The following is a 12589-nucleotide window of genomic DNA, read 5'->3' as shown; positions in this document are numbered from 1 at the left end:
TAAATGATGTTTGCTGATCCTTTAATCATCTCTGTCAAAAAAAAAAGTTTAAATCTCTTGTCAGTGGGTCTAGTTTTCAAAATGTACGCAATGGATGACCTGTCAGAACATACCTCACTCCCTGAGTTTGTGATTGATTAGATCTGGGGTGGAGCCCACAAATTTGTTTTTCTAACACATTTCCAGATGTGTTACTCTTAGTAATCTAGTATCTACACCCGAGAAGCAGTGCTCTGAGGAGCATGATCAAATGGTTTCTGAGGTAGGGGAATGATATTAGTCCATGTTGCATTGCTCTGAGGAAGTACTATAACCACAGGGATTTGTAAAGAAAATTGGTTTATTTACATCATAGTTTTGGTGATGGAAACCTTACACAGCATGGTGCTGGATCTGGTAAGTGTTCCCCTGTTTTTATCACCTCATGGGACACGGCATCCTAATAAGAGACCCAGTATTGGGGAGAGGGAAGAAGAAAGAAAGAACATAGCAAGACACAAGACAGGAAACTAGGGAGAGACCAGGGAGGTCTTTATATTAACCCTCCTACATGGACTAACTAGGGCCCAAAATTACTTTAATATTCCCTGGGGAAGTGACCTCGGTGACCTAGCAACCTCTCACTAGGTCCCACCTCTTAAAAGATCCCACCATCTCTTTTACATTTAATTTGTTTATTTATTGATGTATTTATTTATTTTTGTGACTGTGGCTATATGCAGTGGTGCTTATGTAAAGGTCTGAGGACAACTTTGAGAATTAGTTCCCTCCTTCTGTCATGTGGATCCAAAAAACTGAACTCAGGTCATCAGCCTTGGTGGCAAGTGAATTTACTTCCCTAGCAATATAATTGGTTCCACCATCACTTACTAATGCTGCAATGGGGGCCACACTCCCAACACATGAACTTTTCTTAGGAGACAAACTATACCCAAACCTTTAGAGAAGAGTCAGTAATCTCCCCCCGCCTCTGCCAAGTGATATAATTAATCAACATTCAAGGCAAACATTTGAGAGCTTTGTGATTATACTGAAAGGGTGATATATGAAATGGGTTGATGATGGCTAAATGTGCTAGATTGGGGGTTGGATATCTTGACACAAGCGAATAAGATCGGAATGGTTTAGTGAAGGGATCTGAAAGGATAAGCTTGACAATAAGTCATCAAAGTCATTTCTGGACACGTTGGGCTTGAAATGCCTGTGATATAAAAAAGAAACATCTGGAAGAAAGGCTATTAGAAAAATTTATTTGATTCTCATAGGAAGAGAGTTTGAGGACACTTAGGAAAATTTGGTAGTCTTTTTCAAGCTGCTTAGTTGCCCTCTGTCTCCTTTCATAGTGTTGCTGTCTATTAGTCAGTGTTGATAACTCATTGTGGAAGTGATAGGATCAGGAGCTGGTCCCTGCTTGGTTGGCTGGTTAGTCATCTACAAGCTTATGATATAGTTGTTTTCTAAAGATATTGCTGTGGAGCTGTTAGCAAGGAAACAATTTCCTTACTTTTAAATGGTAAGGTTTTCATGTTTGCTATGGAAGACACTAGATACTTTTTTCTCTCTTAACCATATAGTCTACTTTGAGGAAAATATTCATTCATAAAACAAATGAAATGTTGAACCTCAGATTCACAAAAAAATAGTGGCAGTGGAGGCTAAAGAGAAACTAAAATGTTTGCCTAATCTGTTTTTGAAGTTTGTATTTGAACATATATTTCTAAGATATCCTTTTGACCTTGAACTCTCAATTTTAATATTCAATGGGACATTTGATTAGTGCCAGTGTCAACAAAATATAGTCTTTCTACACTTCGATTTTGTACTTACAAGTTATTTTAAAATAAATTTTTTCATTTATTTAACAGACATCTTTTTATATAACATTTTGTGCATCATTGGTGGGGCATTTGGACCTATTATTATGTGTTGTCTTCTGAGTGCAACTTACCTTTTTCTAGGACTTCATACTTTAAAAGACCTTTCAAAGTTTTTTTTTAGATGAGTAACAAAAAAGGAGGAAGTTCACTTGACCAGAAACCATTGATTTTGGAAATTAATATTTAAACCACTTGCTTTGCTAAAAGCTTTACTCATAAAACTCTAATGATGCAATTTACAGCAATAAAATTTGAACTTGAAATAATGATAACTCATCAGGTACAGGGCAGCCACTTCTGTCAAACATGCTTTGTACTGTGTTGTAGTTATGTGTTTCCCCTCCACACACTCTTTACAGTCTCACAGACACTTCTCAGGGTTCCTCTGGATCACTGGCAAATGTTTCCTGTGAAATCTCCTTCATAGTCTAAAGACTTTTTTTCAGACAGCTTTGGCTATGGTTTAATACTTTCCCATCTTAATTTTTTGACATGTGAAGACCACTTAAGATTCATTTTCATGTAACATTTTAATGGTGATCTTAAATATGTTTCTTGGTATACATTCACAAGGCTATTTACATAGATAATTTATGTCTTTACTTACCTTCATTATACTTTAAAATGTAGATTACTTTAAGGTCAGAAATCTGAAACATAAATTTATGAAATACATCAATCATGGAACAGCTATTTTCCCTAAAAGTGTGTTCTCTCTCAGTGCTTCAGAGGAATTCCTCAGAAATGCAAAATAGCAATGAAATGCAATACCAGCAGGTTCCTTATGCCTGTTACTCGTTACTCATTCTCTAGTATTAAATAAAGAAACTCCATGTGACTTGTCCCCTGGCTCCTACTCCAGCCTTATTTCTTACTATTCTTCTTAACTGCTTCTAATTTTTTGCATTTCCTTTAATAGTCCAACATAATCTTTGAGAATATTAAGAAAAATAAACCTCTTACTTAAAAGATAGTTTTGAATCTAGCCAAGTTATACACACTTGTAATCTCAAGGCTCATGAAGTTTAGGTAAGAGGATCCTGAGGTCATGATCATCCTGAGCTAACTACCAAGTTTCAGGCCAGCCCAAGCTACATAGTGAGATCCTGTATACCTATTAATAAATGAATAGATAGATGAGTTTTTTATGTTATAAAACCGATTGCGACATGAGAGGAAATAGATTTTTTTTCAAAGAGAGAGAGAGCACTGAAAGTAAAGCATTGAAGACAGAGAACACAGCCTTCATGTAGGAAGGAATTGAGGTTCTAGAAATCAACAAAAGATTATTAACCTGCATTTGTTATTGAAGTATAATTTTTTTGGATGGTGCATCTCGGAACAGAGTAAGTACTGAGTTTGGGAGTAATCTGAAGGAGAACAATTAAAAACTACATTTCAAATTATTGCAGAATTGAGGTGTCTTTGAAGCCCAACAGGATATGTAGCAAGTGGCAGTCACACTGCATTTCTTCTTTCCTTCCTTCCTTCCTTTCTTCCTTTCTTGCTTTCTTTCTTTCTTTTTTTTTTTTTTTTTTTTTCGAGACAGGGTTTCTCTGTAGCTTTGGAGCCTGTCCTGGAACTAGCTCTTGTAGACCAGGCTGGCCTTGAACTCACAGCGATCCCACCTGCCTCTGTGTTAGGATTAAAGGTATACACCACCACCACCCCACACTGCATTTCTATAATTGCTGAAGATCTATTGTTGGTTCTGAAGTGTAGCATTTATCAGGATACAGTCTTCAGCAGACTCCTGGGAAACACAAACGTTTGGTGTGGCAAAGTTATCAAGCATGGAAGGAGTAGGTGCCAGAGGAAAAGATCTCACACCTAATTCTAAAACAATCTCACCTGATTATCACCTACCTAATTCTAAAACAATCTCACCTAATCATCACCTACCTAATTCTAAAACAATCTAAGACCAGGACCCATGTAACCAAAGAGGTTACCAAAAGAAAAGCATACAAGTTTATTGAGTAGCTCCTTTGTACAATATAGGGCTTTTAGAAAGACGTAAGAAAATAGGGGAAACTGTGTGTATTTCATGCTTAGTGTGATGAAGAAATATAGCATTGTAGAGGGGATTGGGCAAGGGGGTAGAAGTTGAGCACTGAAGTATGCTTGTTCTGATCTTCTCTGGGTCCTCAGAGATAATGATGTTCTTTCCTTCTAGATATAGGGAGGATAGTTCAGGAATGAGTCTTAGAACCTTAGGAAGAATTCTTCATGGATTACATCAGATGTTCGCTCCAGTACAAGTGTACACAAAGTAGCACGTCCTGAGCCCCCATCAGAGGAAAGTCAGAGAACTGAGAAGGAGCTGTGGCTGCCATTTGACAAGGGTTGCGGTCTTAGAGGCTAAGTTTGACTGAGCTTAAGAGTTAGTAAGAATAAAAAAAAAAAAATGTCCTGAGAAATTTGGATATAAAGGGAAGCAACTAAGTTATCTGGAAAAATATGTAGAGTAAGGGCTTCAAATTTACATATATACTCGTGTGCATGTTACTAGACTGTGATAAACAACTGTAGAAGAATGAACCACAGTAGACACTGTGGTTCTACACTCATCTCTAATCTACTGACAAGCAGCCAACAATTATGCAAGCCTGTTGAATGTGTAAGTCACAGTCTTCTGTCAGGTAAAAGGGTTTTATATAAAAAAAAGAATAAAAAAATTAGTCTAGGAGTGAGACTAACTTAAATTTTATATATTTACCATGACAGTTTAAAAGTGACGTGTGTGTATATTGTGTTGGCAAGGTGTGGACTTGTGATAGTTAATCTTAACTGTGAACTTGCCTGCATTTAGAATCACTTAGGAGACAGATGTCTGGACCTGTGTATGAGGGTTAACTGAGGAGGGAAGCCTAGTGCTAACTGCGGGTGTCTCGTCCCTGTGTGGACTGGGACTGAGTAGGAGGGGGAAGAGAACGTGGTGAGCACCAGCACTCAGCATCCTCTGCTTCCTGACTGTGAGTGGGCACCGTGTGACTGACACCTCATGCTCCTGCTGCTCTGTGATGGACTACAGCTCCTTAGAGAGCGAGCCAAAGATAAACACGTATCCTCCTCCTCTTGTTTCTTGTGAGGTATTTGGTCACAGTGACTAGAAAAGTAATGAACAGATTTTCTCTCGAAGAACTACTTTTGCCTTTCCATAACCTTTAGTTGGCAGGTGATAGTATACTGATGTGGGATTCCCCTCTGTATGACTATGTTTTATTACCATTGATTAATTAAAGAATTGGCTTTGGGCCTGTGGCAGGGCAGAATAAAACCAGGTGGGAAATCTGAACAGAGATATAGAGAGAAAGTAGGCTGCGTCAAAGAGATGCCATGTAGCTGCCGAAGGAGACAGACAGGACTTTACCTGGTAAGCCACAGCCTGTGGCAATGCACAGAATAATAGAAATGGGTTAATTTAAGATGTCAGAGTTAATTAATAAGAATTTTAAGCTAATAGGCCAAGTAGTGTTTTAATTAATATAGTTTCTGTGTGATTATTTTGGGTTTGGGTGGCCGTGAAACAAATGAACAGTCTCCGCCTACAGTATACTGTATTACCATTTATAAAAGCACATTATCTCCTGTATATGTTTTGTAACTGAGACACCTTTTCACTATCAACTATGAAGGGAATTTGAAATTATGGGAGAATAAAATATCTACATATAACTCAACTCTAGGGAACCCAACACTCTCTTCTGGTCTTGGTGGGTACCTGATCATGTGTGATACTCACACAGACACACATATACACATTTTTTTTTGAAAAAGTGTATGTTAAGAATTTAGACTATTCCCTTGCTAGTGTAAATGCTCATAAGTTTTTCTATTACTGAAAGTCTCTGGTCTGATGCTATATTTAAATATTTATTTTGGTTAACTGAGAATCTACTTAGACCTTAATTTACCTAGATAGTGGGAGAGTCTTAGCTGAAATTACCAGCTGTTTTTTAATCATATCAAATTATCCCTTTTATTACAAGTATCTGTTGAACTTCAGAACTGTTCCTGTTTCCTGTTACTGTCTGTCAGAGGCCTTCCAGCTTTACACACTGGGTTGTTCTTAATACTTTTCAGTTATGACACAGATTGAAAAAATTACTCATCTTGAAACACATTTAGTACTATGATCTTTTGTCACTTGTGGTTTTGATTTTACAAAGAAAGGGAAGAAGAAGCCAGTATATTTTATTTTTTCTTGCCTGTGTACTTATGTACATGTATTTTCAGTTATCTAACTTTAAGGTTAGGTGGCAAAGAGGTCTCCTTTTCTTTCCTCTTTTTTTTCAACTTGGTATGTGTGTGGGGAGGGGTGTGTGCATACATGCTTTCATGTGTTGCATGTTTTTATTCTTCAGTTCAACTTTAGGGACATTGATCCGTATCTGCTTTAAAACTTCTTATATAATTTGACTGCGAATCTAACACCAGGTACAGCTATTAGAAATGAGTCATGAGTAGGAATGTGAAGGGTTAATCATGCACCACTTTCTATGCTAGTGAAACCAGAAATTTGTGTTTCTGCTGTGGACTGGAAAACCCGTGTGGTATGTAGAGGGTCAGCTCTGCTGGATAAATAGGTTTTCTTGGCTTTACACAAAATCTTAACATTTTAAACTAAGGAGCACAGTATAGTAACTGCATTCAACCTCTTCTCTCTTCTAGTTCTTGGGCTTCTGAGTTTAGTGATAGCTATGCTCCTCTACTTTGACCTCATAGGCTGCTGTCCAGAAAGGAGAGAAAGGTTTTTATAAAAAGCAGGTGTCAACTGCCCACTAAGACTGTGACGGCTGTCTTCCCATGTCCTCCACTGCAAACCCTAACCCTACAGGAATAGTGGCTATGACCCAGGCCTGTGTTTTTTATGATTTATGATTTTAAGATTGAAAACTAGAATGAAATATTATTTGGATCATAACTACTGTATACTTGCTTCTCAAAAAATATTACTTATTTGGATGTGAAACTATTATTAGAAATGCAGATAATTACAGGCACTGAAAGCCTAGATACAAAGGGAACTGCTTGATGAAGAACAGCGTAAATATTAGGTATATAGAAAAGAACAACAGTGTGACATGCCATATGCAAATGAAGCTCGAGACGTCCTACTTGCGTATGTATGTAGCAAGCATCACAGCACACTCTGAGCTTAAATGAAACCCTGAAGACAGCACTCGTAGATGCTCTGCAACAGGAGTCTGTTGGCAAAAAATAAGGGGGAAAGTCTGTTTAAAAGAGAAGTGTGAAATTAAATTTAGAGATTATTCACACATAAATATAACATCAAAACTAAGAAATATAAGTCTCTTTTAACACATGGATTTACTAAAAAGTACTTGAATATATTTGTTGAAAAACAAATTTCAACAAAATGTGATTTAAAAGAAATAAATCATTAAAGATTACTAGGGGTATTGACAGCCTCCGTGTGTTAGCAAAGTTATATATTAATCAGACCAAGTGAGGGAAGTAGAATTTTAATGCTTTTCTTTTACATGAATGTAAATTGAACCAGCTAACACTGACTGTCTAATACAAGCCAGAAGTTATGTTTCTCATATGTGGTTATTACCTCATTCTATGCTGGCTGGCCTATGAAGAAACAGAACTTAGAGGATCAAAAGATACTTGCCCAAGGTCACACATCTCTGTCTGTCTTCCTAGTAGGCATGCACTTAACCGTTCTGTAATTAAGAGTTGGGCACTTCTGCAAGTGTGATACAGCTGTCAGCATAGAAAAACAGCTTAGGCACTGGCATATTGGAAATATGCCATCTGCAATAGCTGATTAGAAGTAGCAAAACAGATACCCAATTGAAAGTGAAGTTGTAAAGTTTATATTGTCCTTTGCCTTGAATGTGAGGGCTGCCAGGATGCACTTAGCCCCTGGCCCTGAACTTGTCCTATTTCACAGCTGCTTTCCTCATAACGCCCTAGAATTCATGCTTGTCCCTTACAGAATGGCATGTCCTCTTTGATGCTGCATACTTTTTTTTTAATGTGAAAGAAGATAAAAGGAAGAAAACTATATAAAAGGTATATTCTGGCAAGGTAGAAATGATATAACTAGAACAGGAAAGGGAAAGTGTCAGTGCAGCTCACTGTTACAGAGACAGTGTCTGACAGCAACAGTTGCTACTCTTATTGGAAATGCCTCATGATACAAGGTAAGGGGAAAAGGGAGCTAAAGGACAATTTAAAAACAAACACAGTAGTAACCATGAGTAAAAACTATAATATCTAAATGTTAAAAGAAATTTAAAGCAAGCAAACAAAGGAGTATACGGGCAGAAACACAGGCAGAGGAGAAGATAGAAAACAATAGACAGGTTTGTAGATAAGCAAATAAACTGAATACCAGAACACTAACTATACCCAATTCACCAACTTAAAGTCAGCTACTTTTGTCCCTAAAACAGTACAGAGATATGAAAAATAGTCATTTAGCATTCCAAAAATAAATGACAGAAAAAATCCACAGAAATCTAAGAAATAAGAAAGTAGGTATTGCTTTCCTGTTAATCAGATAAATCCAGCCATGAGGACAAAGGATGGTTTTAAATGTTAAAAGTCGCGATTCATAACTAATAGAACAGCGCCTCCTAAACCAAATAACCCAACCATTCACATTTAACAGCAGTAACACCCGGTGATTCAGGGCCACTACTAGAGAAATACTCTGTTGCTAATAGAGCATGCCACTTTTACACTTGTACAAGAGAGATATAGTGGATAAAAGTAAGGAAAACATACCACCAGTGTGACTTAGAATTCAGAATTGCACCAGCCTGCTTGTCTGTACCTGCATCCACCCTTACACCTTCATGCCTCGCTAGTAGAGGATGACCCCCTTGGCCACCAGTCTCAGAAACAGACAGTGCCAGCCAGGACATTACACACAACACTGGTCACATGCAGTAAATAGAACTAGAAATTAAGATTGAAAGCTGTACTTTCACTTTTGGGAGAAAACAGCAGCTTCTGTTAGTCATGCATGGATATAAGAGGAAGAAAAAATTATAGAGTTTTACTGAAAATACAGTGAAAACACTGTAAATCAGACTGCACAGGATATACTTAAAGTACTGACCAAGGAGCAAGAATAGGTATAAATACTTAAAGAACTTAAGAGTGAACTTAAGGGCCCTCCTTGTTATCTAGCCTTTCTGGGTCTGTGGATTGTAGCATGGTTACCCTTGATTTTACAGCTGATATTCACTTTTAAGCATGTTGCCCTTTTTGGATCTGGGTTACCCCACTCAGGATGATTTTTTTCCTAGTTCCATTAATTTGTCTTCAATTTCATGATGTCACTGTTTTTTTAACAGCTGAATTGTGTAAATATACCACATTTTCTTATCCATTCTTCAGTTGAGGGGCAACTAGGTTGTTTCCATGTTCTGGCTATAACGAATAAAGCTGCTATGAACATAGTTGAGCACACGTCCTTATAGTATGATTGAACATCCTTTTGGTATATGCCTAAGAGTGGTATAACTGGGTCTTGAGGTAGACTGAGTCCCAATTTTCTGAAAAAGTGCCATATTGATTTCTAAACATTAGCCAAGCTCAGGGAATCCTGCTGAAGAGAGGGAGGAAGGATTGTAGGAGGCAGGGTAGGGGTTAAGAAAACCCACATAAACAACTAACGTGGCTCACAGGAACTCAGAGTCTGAGCCAACAACCAGGGAGCCTATGTATTCCTACCTAGGCACTCTACATATATGTGACTTGGTCTACTTGCGCTATGTATGCCTAATAATGGAAGCAGGGCTGTCCCTAATGTTTTGGCTGGCTCTTGGAAACTTATTCCCCATACTGTGTTGCCTTGCCCAGCCTTAATACTAGGGAGGTTCTTAGTTTACCACAACTTGATATGCCATGCTTTGTTGATACCCATGGGAGGCCTGCCATAGGCTAGAAGAGCTTGTTAATAGAAGAAAGTGAGAATTCATGTCTGCTGCTCAAAATAGTTCCTGAAGCTGGATATCTGTATAATGGAAATGCATCGCTCACAATCTTAGAAGGTAAAGTGTACAGTCAAGGTACCAGTAGTTCCATTCCTGTTAGGGCTTCTTTATGACTTAAGATGGTTCTTTGTTGCTGCACCCTTCCAAAGGTATTAGTGCTATAAACCCACTTGGCAAAAAGTGCGAAGAATAACCATAGTAAAAATGACAGGTCCTAAAAAGTTTTGGTAAGAGTCATACCCACTCCTGGAAAGTGGTGTGGCTTCTTTGAAAAAATAGTCTTCTAGTTCTCAGTAAATTAGAGCTATCATCTGATCTTCTAACTCTTCCCATTCCTAAGAATATACACAAGAAAATTTAATGTGTCTACACACCAAACCTTATACGCAAATATTCATAGCATCAGCATTTGTGATAGGTACAAAGTAGAAACAGCTGAAATGCAAATCAGCTGCTCAGCACAAAGTAAAGGTGGTCTATCCATACAACAGAGCCCTGTTCAGCAATAAACATAAATTAATGAATAGCATAGCATAGATGAATCTAGAAAGCAATATATTGCTTGAAAAGAGGAGAACATGAAGAACCATGTGCATTGTTTACAGGAAATGTACAGAATAGGTCATCTGTAAAGACACATGGCAGAGTACTGGCTGCCTAGTGCTGAGGGAATAGGGCAGGGTATAGGTAAAATGGGGTGGTAAGATGTGAGGTGTTTTTGTTGGGTTTTTTTTTTTTTTACAGGGACTAAAAAAAAGGATCTGTGCTTCATTGTAGGAATTGATGTACAAATATATAAGGTACTTTAAACTTACTGAGAAAGCCATATGTAAATATTCTTAGCATAATCTACCAATGTTTTTACCCTGCATGTCAATAAACGCTGTTGTTAGGAACTGCTTGTGAAATATTTTTTAAAGTAGCATTCGTGTTTGGGTAGAAAAAATGTATGAAATCATGTATTTGGTCTGAACTCGGTATTACTGATCAACACAGTAACAAAAAATGTTAGAATCATCTAATATTTAAAATATTATGGCCAGAATTATTTTATTTTGTGTATATAAGTGTTTCACGTGCAAGCATGCCTGGTGCCCATGGATGCTAGAAGCAGATCCCCTGGAATTGTGGTTCAGATGGTTGTGGAGTACAGATTTGCATGTTGGGCTCTCTGCAAGAGCAGTGTGCACTATGAACCACCGTGCCATCACTCCAGCCCCCAGAATTACTTTTAAAGTCATGTCTTCACTAAGGGAGGAGAGCTGATTACAGATGCACACATGGCAAAGCTGAGATGGACTGAGTGCTTAGTGCATGGTGGTGGTTTTTGCTTGCTCTTCTGTAGTGATTTTGTCTAAAACTGGGCCTGTGATAGTTTTAAATTTTATTTTCTTGACATAATAAGAACTTTATAATGTCCATAGGAAAAATACGATTTGATCAGAGATCTCTACATTTTGATTCAGGTGGCATTTCCCTTCACATTTTAATGAAAACAAAGCTTTTCATGAGATTTGTTCCAGTTATTCACCTTTTGTTATTTAGTTATTCACACATAGTAGAACTTAAATGGCAAATCCATGTCTATAGTTTCTCTTCTTGTCCTTCAGCCATTGTGTTGTATTGCTAGAAAGGAGCTAAGAGTTTCGTCAGGTGAAGGTATAGAGATGATTCTTGGTTTTAATGACATCAGTCAGCATGGCATTTAGCTTTTGTCTTTACCCTTGTTTATGATTTTAGCACTCAAAATTCAATTCATCAAGTATCATAGAGAAATGATTACAACAAAAACCTTGGCAGAGTAAATGAGTAGGCTTTAGTATTATTCAGACAGACAGTAGTAAAGCCTTTTTACATTGTTTTTATATGGTATTTCCAAAGTGAAGGAGGAGCAAGTTCTGTCACCTTCCATTGCTACCTCTTAGACTTCTACACAAGCATTGCCATCATTTGATTGGACCACTTTATTTTCAGCACTTCCATGTCACCATCTGGGTTAGAATACCTGTGTTACTTAGGGTAAGCATTGATGGGTCATATAGAAAGAATGGTCCTTTGAGGCTTTTCAGCAAGATCGTAACCAGGCAACGCTGATGTTTTACAGGCAAGATGGATAATCAATGTGTTTCTATAAATCAGAGATTGGAAATGGAAATACAGCAATCATAGGAGTGAACCATTTGCTTTTTAACTAGTGATATGGCCTTATAAATACTTTTCATTATCATGTGGATTACTTCATAAGCAAAATGGAATCTTAGATTTAGTACTTTTGAATTCAGAAATACATATACCACTAAAGACATTCATTGAATACTGGAAAAACTTATCAGAAGCTAATTTTCTATGTATTATTTTCTGGCAGGTAACAAATCACAAGACAGTGGCATAGCAGAAATGGAAGAACTCCCTGTCCCTCATAACATCAAAATAAGTAACATCACATGTGACTCCTTCAAGATCTCATGGGAGATGGACGCGAAGTCAAAGGACCGCATTACACACTATTTCATTGACCTCAACAAGAAAGAGAACAAGAACTCTAATAAATTTAAACACAAGGTAAACCTAGTGAACACTTACAGTCATTTCATCTTGAAAATATTTTAAGTATGAAGACATTTTAAAAGGAATAATAATTTTAATGACTTAGATATTTGACATTGAGAAGAAACAAAATTATGTGTGATTTAAAACATTATCTCCATAATAAAATTTTTGAAGGAAATG

General features: G+C 37.3%; 1 protein-coding gene across 2 annotated transcripts in view; it reads left to right on the top strand.

Annotated features, from left to right (window-relative positions):
• The window catches only part of Phyhipl (phytanoyl-CoA 2-hydroxylase interacting protein like), a 33961-nt gene that overhangs the window by 8579 nt on the left and 12793 nt on the right, over window positions 1-12589 (top strand). For both annotated transcript variants that reach the window (XM_048451532.3, XM_048451533.3), the window contains exon 2: window positions 12225-12421. In XM_048451532.3, the coding sequence (XP_048307489.1) occupies window positions 12225-12421 (197 nt within the window). The remainder of the gene's footprint in view (window positions 1-12224; window positions 12422-12589) is intronic.

The sequence above is a fragment of the Myodes glareolus genome, chromosome 18, assembly GCF_982192425.1.
Source record: "Myodes glareolus chromosome 18, mMyoGla1.1, whole genome shotgun sequence".
NCBI lineage: Eukaryota > Metazoa > Chordata > Mammalia > Rodentia > Cricetidae > Myodes > Myodes glareolus.
Note: the sequence above shows the minus strand (reverse complement) of the source record. Positions and strands in the feature narration are given on the sequence as shown.